The 24,987-nt window shown below is 37.7% G+C and overlaps 1 protein-coding gene across 2 annotated transcripts in view; it reads left to right on the plus strand.

Moving 5' to 3' along the window:
- RAPH1 (Ras association (RalGDS/AF-6) and pleckstrin homology domains 1) overlaps positions 1–24,987 on the plus strand; it is an 89,007-nt gene that overhangs the window by 55,963 nt on the left and 8,057 nt on the right. For both annotated transcript variants that reach the window (XM_088167901.1, XM_014880299.2), the window contains exons 5-13: positions 6,962–7,039; positions 8,383–8,542; positions 10,664–10,785; positions 12,296–12,361; positions 13,765–13,908; positions 15,107–15,217; positions 17,967–18,065; positions 18,672–18,792; positions 20,405–20,547. In XM_088167901.1, coding sequence (XP_088024027.1) covers positions 6,962–7,039; positions 8,383–8,542; positions 10,664–10,785; positions 12,296–12,361; positions 13,765–13,908; positions 15,107–15,217; positions 17,967–18,065; positions 18,672–18,792; positions 20,405–20,547 — 1,044 coding nt within the window. The remainder of the gene's footprint in view (positions 1–6,961; positions 7,040–8,382; positions 8,543–10,663; positions 10,786–12,295; positions 12,362–13,764; positions 13,909–15,106; positions 15,218–17,966; positions 18,066–18,671; positions 18,793–20,404; positions 20,548–24,987) is intronic.

The raw sequence follows: 24,987 nt of genomic DNA on the forward strand, positions 1-24,987 counted from the left end.
GCTTTTCATCTCAGCTCCTGCAGGCCGAAATACCTTTAGCAAAATGATGAAATGGAAGCTGTAACATTGGAACAGCCTCTCTGAGTGAAGCAGTCCCAAGAAATGGGGCATTTCCTTCTAACAAGGTGTTAAGATTAGTTGACTGTAGGATCATATTGCAGGTCTGTGCTGGTATCCGTGGTGTGTCAGCTGTTTCTTACTGTCTTTACCTGCTTCTGTTTCTTCCCCTTCTCTGGTATGTCTGCATCTTATATTGAAACTAGAACCATTCTTGTCCTCTGCTAATATAACTAATTGTAAAAATTCTAGCCGTGGACTAGATCTCTTCTGCATCACAACCATGCACACACACAGTTCTTGTTGCAGCACAGGGCAGATCTCAGCACAGAAAATTATGTATTTGTTTTGGTGAGCTCTTCATTTTTAGATATAATTCCAGGTATTGCTGTTGACACAGCATTCAAACCATTGTTTGAAAACAGAAAGAAGTGAAAGCATAAGTGTAAAGTAAGTTATTGAATATTGAAAATAAAGCAATGCAGCTTTACTGTCAAGTCTGCAAACTTGTTTCGCTATAATGAATATTGAAAACTAAGTTTGCTACTGTGAAATAAGAGTACCCACAAATAATTTTGAGAGAATATTCAGGGCTCAAATACATCTTCGTTTTGGTTGTGAAAACAGTAATGTAACATGCTGGATTTTGAAGCGAGTAGTTCTTTTACTGTTCTGATGCATGTGAAGCTACATTCAGGAAGACAGATGATAGTGATTTAATGAAGTAATGATTCAGACAGTGTGTCAGCATCTGGAGGGAAAGGAATCATGTTATACCTTTTCTTTCCAAATAGCAGATATGCTATTTTTCTTTTCTTCTTGACTTGAAAGACACAAATTCTTCTTATGGACATTCATTCCCTTGCTTTGTAAATTTTGGTTCCTGTAATTCTATCAGTCTTTTGATAAATCAGTTGTGATTTTGGCTTCATGCATCTTAGGCCACTCTGATTCAGATGTGCTCATTCTTGAATTAAGCATCTCTTTGAGATTTTTTTTTTTTTAATGCAGTTTAAAAATGCAGCAATTGATTTCTAATCTGCAAAGAATGTAAGGACAAGCTAAAAGCTTTCTGAGGAAGTTGTGATGTCCTATGCAACTTTAATATCACCTTTTCTCTTTTTTATTACGGTAATGATATTATATACTTTGTCAGTATAATAAAAACATAATTTATATATTATTTATATTAATCTATTGTAGTAGCACTGTTAGATAATCAGCCAATGTTCTGAAATCTTTCTGCCCTGTTCTGCATATCCCTTGAGCTTTTTGTCCAACTAAAACTCCTTGCCAGTTAGTTGTAATGTCTCCTCTGTTACATTGTAGTCTTCTTTCCACTCTTCCCTACTGTGTTTTCTAGGGCCTGTTTGTCTGCCTGGTTTGTTTGGGTTTCTTCCCCTCCCCTTCGCTGTTTTCTCCTGGTCCCAGATCCCAGTACTGTTTCTTGTATAACTGTTTGCCCTGGTGAGAAGCCTGGCCTAAAGCTGTTACTAGGCAAGTCCTGTTCAGAGGCAGGTGGATGATACTGTACTGCAGATGGTTGCAGTGAAATTCCTTTGGATTTTTTATTTCATCACCACCAGCTTTGTCAAATCTAGTCTGAGTAGTCTTTCAGGCAGACAGAACGTCTCTGCTGATTAAGGTTCTGTTCTGCTACATCTTGAAGCATAACTTCAAAAGGGCACAAGTCTGCTTGGAGGTATTAACCACTGGTGCACCTGAGAGGTCAATACCAGATGCAGGACTTTTCAGCATCTTCCTCAGTGATACGGGGCCTTCTTTGCCCCTACGGGCTGTGGGGAAGAAGATCCTTTGTGGGAAATTGTGACAAGAGCCAGTGTGACTTTGAGGCACATTTAAAATGTAGCTGCTGCTTTCTAATTTCCATTCAGAAGCACATCAAACACAGAACACATCTTCTGTGTTTGAGTTGGACTTCTAATAGCAAAACGTTTGTGAATGGTGAACAAAGAAGTAGAACAAAGGACAAATATGGCACTACCCAAGTGTAATAACATAATATCTGAGACCTTTCAGGTGAATCATTCTCAGACACAACCCCTAAAACAATAGTACCACTCCACAGCCATTTCCATATTTAGTAGCATAATGCAATATGGTGGCAATGTCAGGAATGTTCCAGAGGTATAGAAAGGTCTGTACTAAACTGGGAAGGAAGAAGGAGGAAATGTGTGGGGAGTCTACGTTAGGGAGGATGAAGCCCTCACCAGGGTGAATGCACATGCACATTTAGTGATATTTTAGATATTCATGTCTTGCTTGCCTTTCTGCTTTACCCAGATAGAGGTTATTCAGAGTTACTATGAGAAGAAATGCAGTAAATATATGTTTTGTGAATGACCATGAAATACTACTGTAAACACAAGTTCACTGTTTATAGATGGACTGTGCCACAAATGGAACATTTTTAGGGTAGGAACATTATGCTTGTCCTAATGAATTTATCGAGAAATACAGAAGAATTGCTCTTAATATTCACACCTTTGGTTTTAGTGCTGATCACATACATTCTTGTTCTAGTGTTCTTATTAATAATAAATTAAAGCAATCAACAGAAAACTTCATTAATGAGATTATTATTCAGATTGATATGCATTAAACATGAGGCTAATAAAGATGTCTTGAAGTTTTGGGTAATTAGGTACAAATGGAGATCTTAATATGGTAACAGGAACCTCTGTTTCAGTACAGGTCTGCAAGGAGAGTCCTTGCAAAACAGGTGATTGCCTTTCTACCCAAGGCTAGACTGTAGCTGGGAAAATAAACAGTAGATACCTGATTTTAGTCCTTCAGAAATCAATGCTATTTGTGTATTTAGTTATCTTCTTACCTGCATTCAAAGAAAAAAATTCAGAAAAAAAATCAATATTAAACAGAGAAGAAATGTCTTAATTTTATGTATTTTGTAGTTTGTGGACCTTGCTAACTTCAGTAAAATGTGGACTTTGTTACCTCTTACCTTTAATTACCGGCTTTTCTAAGTACCTTTGTTAAGTGATGCCCCCCTCCTCTTTTTTTTTTTTCATTCCATTTGTTATCTCTGTAAAAGAGATTAGTTAATAACACTTTAAAAAAAATAAAACGAAAGAAAAAATAAAGCCCCAGCCTAGAAATGTGAGGCACAAAATCGTTTGAGCAAGGTCAGCTCCACCATTGCACGCATCTTGCATCTTTAATGCCAAGACACAGCTGGAATATTTTGTAACTGCATATTTAATTGGAAACTGGAGGAGGAGACTGTGTTTGTCATTATATTACAGAAATCTTAAATAATTTTTTTCTGTTTTTCATTCTGATATTTCACTGTAGGCTAAAATTATTCAAAACTTAGTTCTGGTATATAAATGAAAGAAAGTCATTAATTTTAGACCTTTGCACTGAAGAGATATGCAATTTCCATTTTGGTTCACAATATGTTTGAATATTTTGGACTAACAGGTTCTGTATATAAGTACGTTGCCAGGTATTCTTTTGATCAGGTGCAATATTTTCCGTAACCAAAAGTAATCTTAGGTCAAAGCTTCAAAATACAAGTGTAACAGTAGTCCCAGAATAGTCCTGTTAAGTGAGGAATTTGTTACAGTTTGGCGGTGATGCATATTGCTGTTATAAGAGAACATCCCTTTCCTGCCAGAGGTGGAAATTAATGTCCGTTATGTTTAATGTTTTTATAAAGAGTGTGTGTGTATCTGCTGGGTGTGTTTCCAAGGCTTGCCCGTGCTGTGAAGGCAGTCTACCCGGGAGCGCCTCCTGCTGAACTCCTGTGCTGTGTCACTTCCCCTTGCACCGGGCTGTGCCGGCGCCGTGTGCCAGCAGCGCTGAGCGCTCTGTGAGCACTGATGCTGTGCAGGGGAGGCAGGGATCCGGCACAGCAGCCACTGACATCGTCTGGACCGCCTGGGGGCCTGGGACAGCCCTGCGATTTACTGCATCTTTGTAATCCTTTAGCAACTCCATCACTGCTGCCAGTATTTGCCAGCAAAAGGGAAACAAACACGTGGGTGGATGCGGCTGGACTGGATGTGCTGGCCTTGTTAGTTGGTGGCATTGAACAGTTTAAGTAGTTTGCAGTTGCAGTCGGGTTTTTTTTGCCATCTGTCACCTGTTTCCCTGTGCAGTGAAAAGGATTGTTAGCTTATTAGCACAAGCTGCTGGACTGCCCATGCTTCCTCCTGGGTAGAAGTTGTGTTGCTTTCATGAACAGCCGGAGGAGAGACCTGTGTTTGTGTCTAAGTGCTGCTCTCAGGTGGCTTCGATGGGCAGGGGACTGTTTCCCTGGGCCATTAGGAGAGAAACAGAACACATGGTTGTGAGTTTTGGGGAGTTACTAAATTATTTTATTAAGAAATCAAAATACATAATTCCCCCTCCTTCTCCCATGAGACATTGGTTGCCACATCAGCAGTGATGCAGCAGTGACCTGAGCTTACTTTATTACTGCTCAAAATAGCTTAAAATCTTTGACTACTATATGCTTTCAGAAATGTTGAATTCTTGCTTTCTTTTTCTTGCTGTATTCTCCAGTTAGTAATTTCAGACCTCTTTTTTACAATTTTTTGCTTGTTGAAGCCAGTTCTTAATTTGATAATTGTAATTCTGTTTTGGTTTGGGATTTTTTTAATTTAAACTGATTATGTTAAACTCTAATAAAGCCTAAAGAATCCTAATCTCTGGACTCACATTAAATTGAGTAGGAAATGAAAAGTAATTGGTACACATTAAAATAGTAAGTCCTTAAAATCTTCTTTGGTCTACATATTTATCTGTTTTCAAAAGCATTTTAGGGAATGATGGATTATAAACTTTGAGGTCACCAAAGATATTTTAGCTGTATTGGCACAGGTGTATGAGAGGCCACAGCTGCTTGTTGCTTGCCCTGGTGTTGCTGCCTGTGTGCTGTGGCAAGCAGGTGATCCTTTGCACTGGTGTACAGTGAAATGGGCTGGAAAATTGTGCTGATTGGGTTAATGAGCAGCTTCTTTAAACTATGAATTACAGTTTCTCCAATATTTGGTAAAATAAGTCTTTTGCTTTTGCTGATTTCATGAACAAGTGCATAGCATCACTTCTAGAAACTTCCAAGTCTTTTATAGAATCACTGAATAAGCTGAGTTGGAAGGGACCCACAAGGATCACTGAGTCCAAGTGCTGGCCCTGCACAGGACATCCCCAAGAGTCACCCCATGTGCCTGAGAGCATTGTCCAAATGCTTCTTGGCCTCTGTCAGGCTTGGTGCTGTGAAGCCTCATTTTTTAGTAATAATTTATTTCTACACATTGAAGTGGTTGCTGTTAATGAATAGGAAAAATAAAAGATTCTTGCTATCATGGCATGGCTTGTTTTTCATAGAATGCTAATCTGATTTAACCTTTCTAAGCTATTGGACACCATTGTTATTGTGAATAAAAAGCCATCGTTCCCTGCAGACTAGTAAAAGCAATGTTCCTGGGTAATTCAGTGCCCAGATAAGGTTTCAGGCTCACATTATTTCTGCTCGTGTCAACTTACTGGTTCATTTTAATGAAAAGAATTCTGTTCTCACAAGGCAGCATACTGCTCTATCCAGCTGATGTTTTTTCTGGTGCACAGGATGGCCACAGATGTGAAGGACCAAAAGCTACTAAGAGTGCAATAAATAACAAGGGAATGTTCTTTAGCAGTTGGTATGAATATTAGTAATTTATTGAGAAGTCAAAAACTTAAACTCTGTGGATTTCAGAATAGCTGAACCTTGACTTTTGCAAGAAAAGCAACCATCTAAACACATGGTAAAGAAACTATGAATTACATTCTTAGAAGAAAGCAATAGAGAACTCAGTGTTTTTGTAGCATGCTGCATGTTGTGATGGGATGTGGTACTTCACCTCTAGGAAAAATATTAATTATTCTTTTTTAAGGATACTGAATGTTTTGGAAGGGATTTGTGTGGGTTTTAATAGACTTGTTTGTGCTAGAGATTTTAAAGAAATTATGATGGTTTTAGATATTAATCACAATGAAGATCTACAGTTTAAGATTTTGAAAGTCTGAAAACTGCATATTTCATTTTTAACAGAGTGGTTGCATTTTTTGGTGCATGTTTCAAATGCAATTTCAGCAGAAATATCTGTAATCTCCAGAATTTAAAAATCTTTATTACTAGTCTTAAAAAGACACAGTTTTTTTTTTTGTATCAGCAAATAGATTTAAGCTACCTGAATCTTTAATGCATTTCCAATTGTAATAAAAATAGATTATGTAGAGGAGCAAAAGAATGCTTATTCGCCTTGTGTCTTATAATACTTAAAACAAGGAGAAATAGAGCTTGGATTTAGTAAAGACAAAGCAAGCATTCAAACCTCTTATTGCAAATGGATTTAACAGTTTAAAATCTTTCAAACTAATGCATGTAATATGGAATCCTAGTTAAAGGATTTGTTTCCATACTTTGTGTGCTGTTAAATTTGGATACTTCTTGGCATGCTATTTGTGTTTTATGTTGATCAGCCAGAAATCTACTGGGTGTACTCCATTGTATACTCTTGTTGAATATGTATTGTCCCAACCTATGACTGTAAATATACAATGTGCTAAAATATTTGGTAGCATAAGGCTATTTACAGTACAGGAGAACAGAGAAATGCCAAGTGTCTATACAAAATAGGTACCTCCAGTATGTTCCTTTGGAGTTAATGGCAGTTGTATCTCTAAATATTAGATAGGAACACTTTTTGTCTTAAAAAGTAATAGTTTTCATCATCACTAAGAAATAGTTGGAGATTTATACCTAAGCAAATGAGCATTTCAGTTCATGTTCCAAAGCATGGTAGCCTCAAACTTCATCCCACTGAGACCTGAATGAAGTTTGTGCTAACTGGAATTGTGTGTTGTATCCCCCTAGGAAGAGCAGGCTGCTAAACTGAAAGCTGAGAAGATTAGGGTTGCATTAGAGAAGATTAAAGAAGCACAAGTGAAAAAGGTAAGTTAGTTATACCAATTTATAAGATCCTTATTTTATTTTTTTTAACCTGGAAAATGCAGGCAAACTTCATTTATGTATATTACCTTTAAGTTGCCCTTCATAAAATAGGAAGACTGTAGTGTTCTAATCTTCAGTGATAGTATGCTTTCCCATCTAGACTGGACCTAATCAGGAAAATACTAGGATATGGAATAACATTGTTTTCCTTAAGGAATAGCTTGTTTTTCAGCTAGTGCTCATTGGGAAGATCTTACCAACTTCCACTCAGCCATGAAATGAAGGTCCAGCCTCCTGAGATTGTTCATATATATTCTGCAGTCACATGTTTAAAATTTGTGCCTGATTTCTTCACAGCCTCTTCTTCACAAGCCTTTTCCCTTTATGCATAGCAGGACTTCCCAGTGTATTCCCAGAAGTATTCCAGACTAAAGACAGAGATTACCAAATGGAGAAAGTCTACTGCCATTACTTGATGTACTCTCAAAGAATATAGAGTGCCCTTAAAATTTAGCATTTTTATTTTATGACTGGAGTTTTTCAGTAGCTTAAAATGCCTTTTGCATTAATTGTTTGTAGCTCAAAAGCTGAAAAACTCTCTTGGCTGGATGATGGGAATTAAAAAGTCAACCAGTGTATTATTGCTAGTAGGTTTTATCTTTTCCAGCTGAACAAGATGTAAAAATGGAAATAATAATGATTGGCAAAATGAATCTGTTGTCTTAAGTCTTTTGATTGGTTTAAAAAAAATAACTGGATTTTTGTTTCTGGACAGTGACCTCTTTAAAAAGCCTATGAAAAGCCATTGTGTTCTAAAAGCAGATTTTTTCACACTACTGCTTCATATTCCCCAGAAAAGTAAGGTTTAGTATTGCTATATTGTTTACATAATAACCACTTTTAGAAAATACCATAGGAAGTGAGCAGAAAGCTTAAACTGCACATCTGAATTCTGATTCTTTGTAAACTTGTGCAGAGCTCTGTATCTACATTTGTTCCACCTAGATATTGTCTGAAAGAAACTTTATTATCAGAGCAGGAACACTTCAACAGGAAGGATTTTTTTCCTTCTTAACACACAACTGAAGGACTTCCTCATTGTGTTGGAAAGACCTTTATATTTACTTTCTTGTGCTGAAGGAGAGCAGTACCTTGTTAAGTGTCTGATACAAATATCTAGCCATCATTTATGACTTCTTACATTTTGAGGGAGTGTTTTGATTGAATTTTATACTACTGTAAGAAAACCTTAGAAGAATAAACAAGATCTTAGAAACTTTATTTTTATTTGAAATGTGGCAGATTAATCCTTCTTTTTATTTTCTTAATTTTCTGCTTAACAGTTGGTGATCAGAGTCCATATGTCTGATGATAGCTCAAAAACAATGATGGTGGATGAGAGGCAAACAGTGAGACAAGTATTAGACAATCTGATGGATAAATCACATTGTGGCTACAGTTTAGACTGGTCATTGGTGGAAACCATCTCTGAATTGCAAATGGGTAAGTAATAATTATAAGCATTTCTAATTCTTATTCATTGATGCAGCACTAGTCTACATCCTCAGAATGATTTAAATACTTGTCTTCGTAATGTTCATCATCCCATTCATTAATGTAGTAAATGCTAATTGATGTAATAAAGTTCATGATTGACCTTGTTTCAGAATGATCTGAAAATTATTTCTTCTTTTATGTTAAAATCATGACTACATTCTGTGGTGTGATGTAGAAATCTTGCTAGTGTGGTCACTGAGCCTCTTGGTTTTGATTTGTTCTTCACAGAAGAAAGAAGGGATAAAACACTCACTATGCTTCTTCTTCCTTGTAAATAGAATTTTGAACTGATCCTAATAACTCCTATTATATAAAGCTATCTACATTTTTTCTCTGTTCAATATTTTAATGCAATTAGCAACATTCCTCTAAAAGCAGTTTAAGCTCCCTTGCACTTCATTGCACATACCACATTGTTTATTTAGCCAAAAGATATAGCATCTTAATGGAATATAAGGGGAATGGGTAAGGTGCATCTTATCTATTGGCTTTGATTAAAGAAATACACAGAACTGAAGCCAAACAACCTTGATTTCAAATTACAATGAAAGTTATTGTTTCCTCTCTCTTCTGGTGAAACCTTGTCTATTGTAGATAGTGTAGCATGCCAAACAGTTGTTTTGGGCTGACAGAGTATTCTTTGAATCTTCTACCTATCACATAAAAACTACTATCTTACTAGGCTCAAAACCTTAGAAGTTTATTAAACTGTGTTCTTTTAACGAGAGTTGATATGTTTTGAAAGATATCCAGTATCACTAATGAAGCTGTAAAGTGACTTTTTTACTTTACTAGAAGGCACTGTTGCTGTGTTGTTATAGAGCTTGATGGAAGTCATGAATTGTAACTCAGAAACTTCTTAGAACTCAGACCACAGTAATGTGTTGCCATCTGACACTCCCTGCAGATGACATTTTGTTACATTCACATTAAGATGTTGAGATGTCATCTTTCATCTGAGTCGTCATTAGCAATAGCTGCTAGATTGTGATCAGCCATATACACACTGTAAGAATGTGGGGGAATTGATTTTGTGCAAAAAAATCATGTTCTACTTTCAGGTGCAATTGAAAGGTCAAGCAGGTCCCAGAGGATTCTGAAAAAATTGATTTCCTGAAATGCCACTGTGTGGCCTATATGAAGAAGGAACAAATTGTAAACAGCTAGACTCTGCTTCAGTGTGTTTAAAAGGATGAGAAAGTTGATCTAGTGGTTTCCAAAAGATTTCTACTTATTTATTTTGCAATGAGGATTTTTAGCTATTTTCTACCATTTCAATAAATTTTTCTCTTTTTCTTTATTCTCTTTTGTCTATTTTCGGTACTCTGAAGTGTTTTACTAGTCCACAGTGTAACTTCTTCAATGGAGAGTCAAAGCTCAGAGTTTTGACTGAGAACCAAAGTTCTGACTGAGGTTTGACTGAGAACCAAAGTTCTCAGAAGCTGTTGTTGAGACATCATTTATTGAGCAATAGAGATCATAGGAAGTAGACGGTGTTAGTTTTCAGACTTCTTTACAAAGCCCCTACTAGCTATGGTATTCTGCATTTCAGAAGGATTTTGTTTTCCTTCTGATCATTGCCCACTACTTTTTGATACTTTATGAGTGAGATAGTCATTGGGGATAAAGAAACAAATTTTGTGCTGAAAAAGCTGCCCAATCCATTCCTCTGGGAATTGTGTAGAGCAGAAAACACATAAATATGATAACCTTCTTGTGTGTGCTTATAAACTTTGAAATGTTATCATTTGAGTGTGCAGTGTTCCTGTGGGATGGTAGGCCTTCTCAGATAAGTAAAAAACATTTTATATGTTGATGGAACTATAAGCTTGAAGATATAGAAAGTCCATGTTGAGTGACTGGAAATTAAAATTAAACCAGGCATGTCTGGAAGTGGACTAAGTTCTTTTAGTCTCTTAGCATAAACTTCTTCCCCACTGTAGTAGATCTTGAACTCTATTTTATATATGCCTTGTCTCTTAGAAATGACTACAGATTAGTTTCTATTAGTTTCTATCACAAAATGCTACAGATTCCAATGTATTTGCTCACTTGTTATTGCTGCAGAAAGGATCTTTGAAGATCATGAAAATTTAGTTGAAAATCTCCTGAACTGGACAAGAGATAGTCAAAACAAACTAATGTTTGTGGAACGTATAGAGAAATATGCACTTTTCAAGAACCCACAGGTAAGCCTGAGATTCGTGCTGAATGCGTGTGTGGATGACTGCAATTTCTTACTTTTTTGGTAGCATTAATTTCCATACTTTCCTTTTGGTGCTTGTGTATGTGTTAAAATGCCAGGCAACTCTACACTTGAGCACTGTGTACATCCACAGTGTTGTTGGCACAAAGTCAATCCCTAAGAGACAACCTTGAGCTGAAGCAATCTGTTTGCTAATATGTTTGTAAGTAGTTTTAATGCACATGAAGGCAGGCAGTTTCTAGGGATTTACACCCATACTTAGTGCTGCTCAATTATGTAAATATGCAAGAAAGGTGTTGACAGATATTGCTAATAGTAATGTCTTTCCACTGTGCATTCTTACATTGCTGGGAAGAAGGGGAAGACAAAATCTAAGAGAATAGCTACTCCATGGTCAGATGGCAAGTGAAGAGAAGAGAGTGTGTCCCTTCCTGTGGAAGCTGGGACTTGCCTATATTCACCTGTGTTTCCTGCTCCTTGGATGAGAAACCAAAGGCCCCTCTTGCTCTCACATGGCCTCAAAGACCTCTCTTCTCTCAAATGGTAGCTACAGACCTGGTATCTGGCAGCACTTTGGTATTCTAGGGGAGAGGAGGAAAAGAAACAGAAAAGCAGAAGGTGGCTCTTGGAAGAATTTGCATTGAAAATTCATTTGATCTCTGTCTGTAGTATCATTTGATCTCTGTCTTAACTCCTACCTAATTTATTCCCTTTTGAGCTGATAGATTATTTTTATATCTGTATGGCATCTGCTGCAAATGTTTTGGATTTAAACAGGGTATCCGTTTTCCGTGTTCATTCTATGGGACATCAGTTTACTTGATTTTATTTATTTTTAAGCAAGATCTAAAAACCAAGCCTTATGCAAGTGCTTTGCATTGAAGCACCAAAACTCTACATTCTTTTTAGAAGTTTGTAGATTATAGGTTTACTATCATTACATATAGTAGGCACTGATGTACCAGCATAAACCAAATATTTCTCGTTGATGTAAAATATTGAACTGACGAAACTTTGTGAATATTTGGGTTTTTTCCAGTATTAGAGCTAGGGGTTAGGAAAATGTTTTTCATTGTCCCAGTCTTTTCCAAACTGAATAAGAGTAAAAAACTTATTTAATAAGATATAGTGCTGTGCATAATTAAGTTCCTTTTAAGAAATAATGACAGTAACAGATCTCTGGGAGATTTTTATATTTTTATTGTGGTATTTACAAGTTCATAGTATTTTTATTTCTGGATGCATTGTAACAGAGATTTTGATCTGTGGAAAGGCAGGATGATGTTGTTATGAGGTTGTTAGGTAAGAGTGTGGACTGATTGACATTTCTGGTAAAGGTGATTATAAGTTACTTCAATGTATTATTTAGCAATCTGACAGTTTCATTTAGTCTGCAAAGTTTTGTTCATACTGCTACAGAAGAGCAAACAAGAAATGCCATTTGGCTTGATTTCAGAATGCCTACAGAAATATTAAACTTTCTTTTGTTATAGAACTATCTTCTGGGGAAGAAAGAAACCTCTGAGATGGCAGACAGAAATAAAGAGGTGCTTCTAGAGGTAAGAATGTCAAACCAAAAAGGATACAGAGGTCAATTTGGAGCTTGAAGACAAACTGCAAAAGGTTGTGTTGATTGAAATTGATGGACAGAGCTGAACATAATTCTGGAAGACTGAATGGAATATGTTATATTTGAGATAAATGGCTGTTTTAATGTAACACTGTTTCAGATTGATCAGTTAAAAAAAAGTTTAGTATTTAGTTCAGTATCTAAAATATCATACACAGTGATAATCAAATTGAGGTTGCCTGTAGCTGTGGCTAAAACCACTAATTTTAAGTTGAAGTTTGCAGAACTGTCACGTGTTTTTTGACCTGTGGTGGTAGAGAATTTTTACTAGCACTTTCCAAATTTTTATTTTGACAGAATTCTAGAGCATGGGTCTGGAGACTGGTCTAAGTTAATATTTCCAATTTTGGTAATAAGCAAAGTAGTAAATAATTTTTTTCAATTACATTTCAAAATTTAAAAAAAACCCAAATATTGAATTTTGAGAAATGCATGACAGAAAACTGATTATTATCAAACACATTAACCATCTGACAAAAATAAGGGCATAAAAGTGTGGAGCAAATAAAGCAAACAGTAAATTATAGCCTTCATAAGCTGAAAAAACATTTTTATGACATGGCTGAAGTGCCATAGGTTCCACTTGATTTCCAGAATAATGATTATTATTTACGTAGTCACCCAAAGGTAAATATTTGGGGTATTTAATTTTGGATTAAAATTAAAGCAGTTTAACTTAAAAGTAGCATATGCATGTTATTAGTATATTGTTAATAAGGGTTTTAGTAAGTGCTTGTATGGATGAAAAAATTGTTTGAAGCCACAACATGCAGAGAATTGTAATTCAGCTCAATTCTTTCTGTCTTCTAGGATTATTCATAAATCTCTGTGCTGCATATTAATCTGGAGTATATTTAAAGCATTTGGTTTTCTCTGCTAGTTCTTTATAAATAGAACCTTAGCAGAAGTTGCAGTGTTGTGGGCAGTTAGTAGCAGCGAAGCACTTCTGGAATGAATGGCAGCTGTATCTGATGGATGCACAGTAGGTTTGTGTGTGTTTATACATAGGAGGCTATATAGAGTGAGCTTGTGACCTTAAAGCCAGTAAAGGCATTGGGGGATCTATTGCTGAGCAGCAGTGGTTAGAAAATCTTTACAGTAGCTGCTAATGATTTTTTTGTCGTTGCACTGAGCAAATGCTCAGCCTCCCCATCGTGTTTGTCTGAATTACCTTATTGCTTCTAAGATTAGTCTGCAGCTCATATCTCATGTGAAAAAAGAGCTGTCACTGCTACGAGTGCATTCCTTGGATAAAGAATTTCAGTCATTCAAAACAAAACACTGCATGCTCTCTGTTCTGCCTGTTTCCCAAACCACTGTGTTTATTGGCAGGAATGCTTCTGTGGAAGTTCTGTAACTGTGCCAGAGATTGAGGGAGTTTTGTGGCTAAAAGAAGATGGTAAGAAATCTTGGAAGAAACGTTACTTCCTTCTTCGGGCTTCTGGAATCTACTATGTCCCTAAAGGGAAGGCAAAGGTATGCTACTTAAAGCAATTGCTCTGAATTGTTTATTGCTGGTAAGCAGTGCACACAAGAGTTGGCTTTAAGTTGAGGCTTAGCTGTGCCTTTCCAAGTGCTACATCCCTTAATTAAAAGGCTGGCTTTATCATGGAAATCTTGTGTGAATTTTTGTGGCAGCACTTGAAGGGTGTAACACCAGCTTAAAAATACAAGAACACAGGGATCTGCTTCTTGAGTTAGCTTAGGGTTAAGTGTTCTGAAATACTTGAGGAAAAGCTTTTGGTGGTGCTAAGAAGCTGGTCTTTGTTCAAGCAGAATTCAGATGGAGGACCAGATCACTCTGGGAATGTCAATCATGAAGTATCAGACCAGCTCCACAATCAGTCTGCATAACTTCATTATGTTTAGTTAGTTCATATAAATGGGATTCTTTTTGAACCAATTGGAGCTACATTTTTCGAATCTGGTAAATGTAATTCCGTTTCTTCAGGATCACTTACTGATGTTCTCTGTATCAGTAATGTAAAATAAGTAGAATGCCACTACAAATACAATACAGCTTCAAGGCTGAACCACTGTGAGTTCAAGTCATCCATCATCAGTCTTGACAGCATCAGATGATTCCCAGTACAGGAAGTCCACCTCCCATACATTTGGGAAAAAAGAGGAAATGTCTATCAGCACAACAGCTCCTTTTAGAGCTGAATGCATGTCAGATGTTCTTTCCATAATGTTTTGCTTCATTAAAACAATCTGTATGTAAGTAGCCTGTTGAAATTCTTTGCCTTACACTCACGGCTAAACATCTTTAGAATTCTACTCAGTCACACTGGAATTTGGACACCTTGATTATTACCAAGGTGAAATGTAACCAGCAGCTGATAACTTCTTGATCAACCAGTCATACTTACTTTCTCCTGACACCTGCTCTGAGTAAACATTAGTAGTTCAGTGTAAAATGTTGTCAAAATGCAAAATGAAGACAAAACACAAAAACCAGACTGAATTCAGTTAAAAATGAAGGTGTGATGAAAGAGTTTATGCATAGCTATATCTCCTTCTTGTGCTGGCAGTTTTTGAATCAAATTGAAACTAATATTTGACCTTAACTAGACCTTATATTAGTATTGGATCATAGCATTAGACTGATTGTGTCAATGTGTGTGGATTTTTATAAGGATACTTTGTAAATGACCGTTTTTGTATTTCCTAGGTCTCACGGGATCTTGTGTGCTTTCTACAGCTAGACCATGTCAGTGTTTACTATGGGCAGGACTATCGGAACAAGTACAAGGCACCCACAGACTATTGTTTAGTGCTAAAGGTAACACTGCAGCAGTTGCCTACACCTTGAATACATTCTTTCTTGTTCTGAACCAGCAGCTGCTTTTCATTTCATTTTCCTCTAGTTCTTGTATACAATGTCAACAGTTAGTGAACAGTTGTTGCCTGTTCACTGTGCTGGTCATGACTTCATTAACCTTTTCATATTGCCCTGAATTGTTTTATTTCCAGACTGATGAGTGCCAGTCTATTTAATTGTTCATTATACTCTAAAACATACACTAAAGTCTTCTTTTCCACTTGGCAACTCTCTACCCTACAACTGTTTAGGTTCAAAGAGATAATACCCCTTGAAATGCTAAATCCAGAGAGTTATCTTCTCAGTGTAGGTCCGGAGTAGTGCAGAAATTGATATTAAATATTCAAGTCTAGCCTTTGTAGACCAACCTGAGGGAAAAGGGATGCTGTTAAAGGCATCTTCTGAGTATAAAGGACAGATAGAAAGAACGAGTAGCAAAAACTGTTATAAAACCAGTGACCTGATCTTAAACAGATCTAATGACTTGAGAGCATCAAGGTATTTTAATTGCATCAATACATCTCCTAGTTTCTGTTGACTCCCACATAGCGTTCAGAATGGTGTCAGTTCTTGCAAGATAGCTGGGTACCAAGCTATTTTAGAACAGGCTTTCACACTGTGTTCACAGCAAGTAACATGTCTGCATGGATTTGAAATGGTGACAGTAACAAGTGATGGTTATAGTTGCACTTTTCCCCTCCCTGCTCTGGAGTTACGTGTCAGTGCATTAGACCATTTACTGTGCCTGGCGTGTGTGGCTGCCTTTCCACTGCCTGAAAAAGGATTTCATTTTTCCAGTGGACAGGACAACATGTCTGTGAGCCCACTGAGGAGACACTGAATATTAAATATGGGACATGATATTAGTGGAGAACATACAGCTGAAACTAGAAACATTTTTCCATGTTCTTATAGGTCATTGAATGCAAACAAAAATGTCAGTATTCGTAGGTATGTATCAATTCCTTGAAGTAAATTGATTTTTTTCTACTTACGTGCCACTTCTGTCTGTATCATTTGGACAGGTTAATAGTATATTATTTTTTCAGGCTTTTTGACCACACAAAGTAGATTTAAAAAAAAATAAATTATTGCCGTTCTGAGCATAAAACTTAATGGTAACATTAATGAAGACACAAAAATGTTTAGAAGTTGTCCCTAAGTAAATTAATGGGGTAGATTTAGTTGGGTCACTTACACCAAGTGAAGCTGTATTTTGTGTGGAGCTGATGAGTCACCAAATTATTGTATTAAGCAGGGTTCAGTTCTGCCTTCATCGGTTCTTATAATGTTACATCATTGTTTTCAGTTGGTACAAATGTATAGAAACCATATAGTTTTTTCAATAGAAAGGGAGTTTTGTGCCACAGAGGCTCACTAAGCTAGAAGTATCTCCTTTGGAATAGGTGAATGGCAAATACAAACTGAAGGCCTAATTCTCTACTGACATCCAGACTGGATTTCTCTTTACCTTCACTCTTTTGTTTATATCAAAACTTAGTATGCTCAAGTTAGGTGTTAGCTGTGCTGTTGTTAAATGTAACATTTGTGTGCTAGCATATAAAGTTAAGTCCTTGGTCCTAAATGTCAGATTTCTGAGAAGTTATTTTATTTCTATAGAACCAAATTTTTTAACAAGTCCAGGAAGAAGCTGGCTTGTTAGTGAAGTAATTGTATTTACTTCTGTAGACTCTTCTTTGTTATACAACATGTATGTGAAGGAGGCTGGTAGTGAAAAATGAAAATAATTATCTACTGTCATAAGAAAATTTGTTATATATATTCTCTTTATGGACATAAACATCTTAATGTTCATTTTAAAATAATTGTGTTGGAAGGATAAAATATTCTGGAAAAGCTTAAAAGTTCTTTGATATATGTTTCAGGTAGTTTTCAGTAAAACTTAAATACCTACAGTCCTCTAGCAAAACTGTGTTGTGTCACTGAGCTGTAAGCTAACAGAGGAAATTATAAGAACTGTTATCAGTATTCAGTTACCCCAACAGCTGAGAGACCTGTAATTTCTACAGCATGGACAGGAAACAACTGAATAGTCCATCCAGAATGATTTCCAGTGTCTGATTTTAGAAAAACATGAGTTTGCTTCTTGACTGCTGAATTGATAAATGCAGTGCCTTTATATTTTTTATACATGCATGTGGGAGCAGCAAGTATTTTTAGATGATAGCTCTGTATCAGTAGGGTGAGAGTCTTGAAGGTTCTACAAGCTGAGTATGGAATTGTGCTTAACAGCATGCCACTTGGGGAGTGTCTCACTTGAGCCTGCAAAGGCAGAGAAGGCCACCAGTGTGTTTGTTTTCCTCTAGTTTGGGGGATTTTTATGTGAGAGAAAGGTGAAATATCAGTTGTCTCTGTCAACTGACTATGGTGAGTCAGTCCATAGGTATTGAAGACTCTTGGTGGCTAGAAAGGACTACAGCCCTAAAATAGTGAAAGACTTGCCCTTTCTTAGTGTTTCAAACTTGAAATCAGTACGTGCTGGACACGCTGCCAAGTGTGTGTTTGTGAAGCAATCCCCATTGAAACTCACCTCCAGAAATATTCTGGAACATTTTTAAGTGGGCTTAAATACAGACTACTGTTGAAGAGCTTCCAGCATTAGGTTTATCTATATGGACCTCAACAAATAAATTCTTTCCTTGCATTCCTAGCTATGAAAACATTGATGAGAGTGCACAATTTTTTGCAGCATCCTCAGATCCAGAAGAAGTCGCAGTATATCAAATACCTTTGCTGTGATGATGTAAGAACTCTACACCAGTGGATCAATGGCATCCGCATTGCTAAGGTAACCCCCAGGCATCTTACACTGCTGTCATGAGTAGTCATCACCTGCTTAAAAAACCATTTACAGTTACTTAGTAAAATACACGGTAAATCTAACTTCCCTCTGTTTAACTATTCTGAACATGAACTGTAAAATCTTCTTACATTTTTTTATTCCTTAGCAAAATTATTAGGCTTTGTTATAAAAATTCAGTAATTGGGCCTTTTCTTGTTGCTGCTGCACCCCTGTCACATGATACAGTTCTGACTTGCATCATGGATAGATTTTAGCCAGCTCCTTTCAGATTTTAAAATAGAAGGCTTATGGGAAAAGAGAATTTAGAAAATAGAGTTGATTTCCAAGATCCTCAGCTTGTCTTAGTTTAATCATTGGGCCATTTCTTGCTTGACACTGTCTCTTCTAGAATGAATAAATTGTTTTTCTTTCTTTCAGCAATTCTACTAATACTATTAATATTGGCTAAACTCCTTAACATAGAGCCTGTGTTGCTTTGGGGGGACTGGCAGGAGGAAAGATGTAGTAGAGAAGCCAGAGGTGGAGTTTAACAGTCTGAAAGGAGTACACAGCCTGTATAGAGTTGTTAAACTTGTTTGTCATTTTGCTTAGTATGGGAAGCAGCTATACCTGAACTATCAGGAAGCACTGAAGAGAACAGAATCAGCCTATGACTGGACCTCCTTGTCTAGCTCCAGTATCAAGTCAGGCTCCAGCTCATCTAGTTTGCCAGGTAACAATGTGGTCTATCTCATAATACAAAGATTCAATTGCCTTTGTTATCCTCTGCTGTCTGGATGCCTCAAGAGAGACTATTGCAGGAAATTGACTGTTTCTCCAAAATATTTCATGCTGTGTTTAGTCTAAAACATAGACTTTATCTATAACATTCATCTGTGTGTATATATACACACAGGTAAAAACCTATTTTGCTATATTACTTGCAGTGATGTATGTATTTGAAATATGCAGCACTTTCTTGTTCACCTCCCAAAACCAATGTTTTTCTTATACAGAGAGGAGGAATCAACATTTCAAATTCTTGATGCCTCTACTTTCACCTATTTGAAAAAAATGTATATTGTAATGATGCATAGAACATACATATGTAGTTCTTAAACTGCTTTGTTAACTGAAATATTTGAAACTGGAAAATGAGAAATAGCCTTTGCCCAAACTCTGATATTGCCCAAATGCAAAGATCCAAACAATCTTTTTAGAGAAAACTTTGAAAATACTGTTTCTGTTCCCATGTCAAATTGTGCATGTCTGCATTAATGTGCTCCTGTTTATCTCTCAGCAGAACTGGGGCTGGTTTCTTGTTGCATGTAACAGTTTAAAAAATAAATGGTTTATACAGTGTAATTTCACTGTTCAGAGCTGACTGATGCTTTGGTGGGTTTTTTGGAAACTTCAGGGCCTAGGTTCTTTATTGAAAACGTGCTGTTGTGTGAAGGTGTTTCATCCACCACAGATAGGGGTTGGGAAATAACACTACTGAATTGGACAGGTTCAGAAAGTAGCCTGTAAGAACGAGCTAAGCAAGAGCAGTCTAACTGGGAAGGTACCTTGTTGTTTCAACTGTGTGGCATAGCAGTAAATCCTTGGTTACTGACAATTTCTCCATCCAGGCTGGGTGTTTATCTTTCTCTTAAAGTGTCAATTCTTGTAGGGAGCTGAGCCACAGCCCACCAGCCAGGCATGTTCTGCCAAAGTTGCATCCCAGCTTGTGCCAGGACAGTTTGGGATTACACAGAAAGCAATTGCCAGACTGAATAAATTGGTCTGGCAGTGCCTGCTGCTGTCTTGCCAAGACACCCCGTGGACCAGAGCATCATCTGTGTTGGCTATTTGCAGGATGCACACCAGTTCTTCTCTTGTGTTGAGGAATGGGTTGTTGGAAGCAGTGTCCTGCCTTGGCTGGTGCAGTTTGCCTGTTCACGGCCTGTGCCCAGGGTCCATTTTTAAGGTTGTGCTGAGAGGGGGTGTTGGAGAGAGCAGGCAGCATGCACTGCATGAAATGGGGCTTTTCCAAAGTGTAGGCATGAGGCATGGTTCAGAACCCATACAGCTGCAGTGTGATTTTACTTTGAAACATATCTGATGTGCTCTCATCTTTATGCAGCTTCAGGCTTGGTTAATACCTGGCATCTGTTGCACTGTTTCATTTTCCAGGTGGTCATGGCCTGGATGTGAGCTGGAGCTTATGCAGTCATTACTGGGAGCAGTATCCTCTGGGGACATGTTTAACAAGAGTTGCATTATAAGTGTACTGACATAACTCTTACATTCAGAAATTCTTACATTCAGTATGCTAACTGTTCCTTAACTTTTTTTCTGAACAGAATCTCAATCAAATCATTCTAATCAGTCTGACAGTGGAGTTTCTGACACCCAGACAGCTGGACATGTCCGTTCCCAAAGCATTGTCAGCTCCATGTTCTCTGAGGCCTGGAAACGAGGCACTCAATTGGAGGAATCCAGCAAGGTAACAAGAAGACTTTAATTTGAGAACCAGCACCTGATAAAATGTATGAGACAGGGTGTTGTATCCCTTCCACCTGTCTTGAGTGACATTTCTTCTCTGTTTTACATGGTTGTTTTACACTGCTATATAATTGGTTTTTAGGATTCACTTTTTCAGGTAATTCAGCCCTGCAACTTTCTGTTCTTTCTTTTATTTCTGTGCATAGAAGCTTTTGTTCTTTGAAGGCATTATACAGCCCCCCTCACAGTCCTATTTACTAATGTTGAATGAAGACAAAATAAAAAGATAAGCTGTTAACAAATTGAATGAAATTCTTTCTCACTAAGGTCTTTCTCCAGTTAAGTAGCCACATCTTTCTTTTGTAAAGATGTGAATAACTGGGGCCTGAAAGCAGGTATATATATTTTGAAGTACTTCAGTAGTTTTTCAAAAGCTTTCTGTTATATTAGGTGGAAATGGAACCAGTAACGTCTGATATTATCAAAACAAAGGTACTGACATTGTGAGCAGTCGTGGATTAAGGCAGATGTGGTATCTCCTGTTACTGGTAGAGAGTTACAAGACTCTAACCCATTGAGGCTGGGGCTCAGGTCTGTTGTGGTTTGGTTAGTTTTCTGTTCTTTCTGTGGTGAATGGTTCTAGTTCCTGGGGAAGATTTCCATGCATAGGAGAAATTCTGCTGAAGCTGGTTTGTTGTCAGATTTGAAGGAATCTCCAGGTTCCTGAACAGCCTTGATGTCATTAACTGCAGCTACGTGTTGAAGTGCACTATGAGAAGTTGTCATTACTTCTGTCAGTTCTGAATCTTCCCCAGACCCCAAGTTTAAGCTAGAGAAGCAAGTTTTTTAAAACTAAAACCACATACACCTGGCACTGGTGCTTCAGATAAATAACTAAAAATAAGATAACACATCACCTTTTCAAACGAGAAAGCATATGACAGTGTGAAAGCTGACATGGCTGCATCCTTTGGGATTCATAGCTTTTCTGCAGTGCCTGCTGGCTTGGAAGTTGTCTGATTCTAATAGTAATGTAGTACTCAGTCCAGGAATGCAGCTTGCTAAATTGTGGTCCAAGTTTTTCTACTGCATGAGTGCAACACGTGGTGCATGTCCATCAGCAGATGGCTTTTATGTGGGTATAGGATGCATCCTTTCTGCAGGAGATGGGGCATTTGCTAGCAGGTATCCAACAGAGGTGAAAGAGTACTGCTGTGAGAATGATAATGTCACTGTTTCCTCAAGGTTTGGGTTCACTGTAAATCCTGATGCTACATACACTTGCTGTGAGATTTTAAGCAAAAGTTTGAAGTTTACTACTTTAGGGTTACTGTTGTTCTTTATCAAGTCTGTAGTGCTGCTGGCAATTGCTCATCTAAATAAACCCCAAGAATTTTCATGCTACCTGATTAAACCCATGTTAAAAATAAAATACTCAGAATGCTTCCTGTTCAGGGCCATCCATGTATCAAGATTTCATCAATTTGATTCCTTCCTGCAAATCCAAAAAAAGGTATATGTTTTCACCTCATACTTAACATAGGTAAATGAATTGCCCTAAAACTTCCGAGGAATTCAAATGAAAGGTATTGTGTAAACTTGCAAAAGATGTGTTAAACAATTGAGTGAATTGGTGACAAATTTACTTTCAGTGAAACTACAGTGTAAATCTGGCCCGGGGAACTTGAATAACTATGAAATCAGACAGGCAGTGGAAAATGTTAAACTGTGTGGCAAGAAAGGCAACAGCAGTGTTGAAGAATTGTAATTTACACGAGAAGGTGTTCACGGTGATAGTGAGATGTGCTTTAGTCAGATTAGTCTCCAGTTAGCTCAGAGGCAGCTTTGCTACAGTGCCTTGGTGTCAAAGCTGGCTTAAGAAGTTCATGTGGGCAGGTTGCTGCCAAGTGGCAGAAGTTTCCTGCATGTCCCTTCCCCTTGTGCAACAGCTCTCTCCCTCCTTGTCAGCCGTGGCTCATTCGCCTGGGCAAGCAGGGCACAACAGAGCACACTGTGTCTCAGCAGGGAGATGACACTGGTGCTCTTTCCAGCCAGGGTGTTGTACTAGTGCCTCAGCAAATTAATAATGGGTGAGTTCTGCCCACTTGTCCCTCATTTACCAGTTACCTGTAACTTCACAATTTCTTGAAGTCGAAAACATACTGAGATTTCTAGAGATCTCTCATATTTGTCAAATTTGCTAACCAGTCGAAAAGTATGGGAGAAGAGATGGCAAACAGTTCAATGGCAGAAGTTTGTTTTCTTAGGAAATACTAGCTTTAAAAAAAAAAGCACAGCTGATATAAAAAGAGATACTATTGTTTTTATAGCATTTCTTTAGAATTCCAGATAGTCATGAAGATGCATATTACAAATATGAATTGCTAGTATGCAATAAGTAATTTTTCAGGATACACAGAAGGACATCACCTAATTATAAGGGCGAAAAAAGGACAAATTCATCTCTCAAGGTTCTTCTGTAAACAGACTATCACAGAATACCCTTCTGGATGTTGAAATTTGATTCTGTGGAGATGGGAGGGGCTCCCCTTCCTGAGATGCCCAATAGTCTTTTCTCTGTCCTGAGTGTTTAATTTGTTCACTGTGAAGATGGCTGTCTTCAATGGGTATAAGGAAAACACCTCCCTGTTTCAAATATATCTAAGATTAAGAAAAACTTTTCCTAAAATGCAGATAATCCATCTGCTTCATATTTTGAAGGATTGCTCTTTGCCCAAAGAATATTTTATTCATTTGTTCCCAGCTGGGCAGTGAAGAGCTCATTAAGTCACATTTTGCTTGTTAGATTTTGAACATATCAATTCAAACGGTGTGCTACAACAAATACCCAAATGCATGCTCACTGTGTCTGCTTTAAGGGACAAATTCAAGATTCTCCAAGGTCCTGCCATTCAGGGATAGCTATTCTGTTATACTTTCATCTCCCCCTCTGTCTGTTTTATGCCACCTTTATTTTTCCTGTTGCCTTTTGCTGTCTCAGGTGTCAAAAGTGAAGCTCAGCACAACTAAGGGCAGCACACTCATGGTGCCTTATACAGGGCACAATTAAGGTCAGGTGGTGCTAACTGAAAATGTATTAACTTGGGTGATTGGGAGAATGGTAATTTACAGACTAACACTTGCAAGAGATCAAATATTTCTGTTTTGTAATGTGAACACCTTGATTTAGTTCCAGAGCTGTTAATATTCTTGCCTTCCAGACCTAATGTGACAGGTAGAGCACACCCCACGTTTGTTGTAAAATCACTGTTTATTGCTTCTGACTCTAATCCTTTTGGTGGAGTTCTGCACATTCAGACACTGTGCACTTGTGTTTAGAACAAAGCAATATGCAAATGTGCTCTTCCCATGCAGATGAGCATAAACTGGGCTAACTTACTACAAAGTGTCTACTAATAAGGTATAGGTACCCAGTGTGGTCAGTTGCCATGGTGGTGGTGTATTTCTAATGCATGTTTCTATGCTGTGCACTGTGAAATTCACAACTTGGCTTGTAGCCAAAACACTTTGTATTAGGAGGATGTTTATAAATTTGAGTAATGCAATTATCGTTTTAATTTTTAAGAGGAATATAGCCTTACAGTTTTTGAGAAACAACTTAACTTGAGCACAACCCAATGAGTAGACTAAAATACTGCCTGCTCCTTTCCCATTGATCTTTCCATTAGTCAGCTTTTCTCTGGTTTTCCTTATTTTTTTCTGCTTAACATACAAGTTGCATGTGTAACTTTCCTTTTCCAAGTTTACTTTGTTTTGCAGATGTCTAAACATTTCCTTCTGGGAAAATTTTACTAGGAAAACTTGGTTCTCCTTCTTTTCCCCTATTTTTTCCTTGTCAGTCGTGGATAGAGCATGTGAAGGAAAAATATCTCAGTACTATTCCTGTGCAGAGCTTGCTCTCGGTGTGTTTTAAGCAGTTCAAGATTTCTGCATTTTGTAACACTGAACAGTGTAAGGCCTGAACTAACAGATGTAAGGATTGGACATGCTCTGGGAGACCGTGTGTGGTTTGATTCCAGTCATAGTGAGCTGAGAAGTCCAGAGTCTCTGCGTCTGTCCTCTGTCATGGCCTGGGGTGTTCTGTGGGGGCTCTGTTTGGGTCAGTATGCTTGCCCAAAGGCCAGTATTTCTCACTGGTCCCACTGCCTGCCCCACAGAGGTGACAAGGCTGGCGTGTTTGCCCTCTGACAGTCAGCCTCACTTGGAGCAGAAGTGGCTCCACTGACTTTTGCCGGCTCCCCTCCCGACCTGCCCCGTCCCCTTGCATGGTCCAGGCTTGCCAGTGTATGGAATTGTCTCTTGCTCCAGTGTTTTGCTAATAATTCTTGCATGCTGTAATCTGTCACTTAATTTTTAATGTTGGGCACATTTAGACCTTGACTTTATAATCTCTTTGTCTCTTTCCCTCTCTCCCTCCTTC

The sequence above is a fragment of the Sturnus vulgaris genome, chromosome 7 (genome assembly GCF_052056855.1).
Source record: "Sturnus vulgaris isolate bStuVul1 chromosome 7, bStuVul1.hap1, whole genome shotgun sequence".
NCBI classification, from domain to species: domain Eukaryota; kingdom Metazoa; phylum Chordata; class Aves; order Passeriformes; family Sturnidae; genus Sturnus; species Sturnus vulgaris.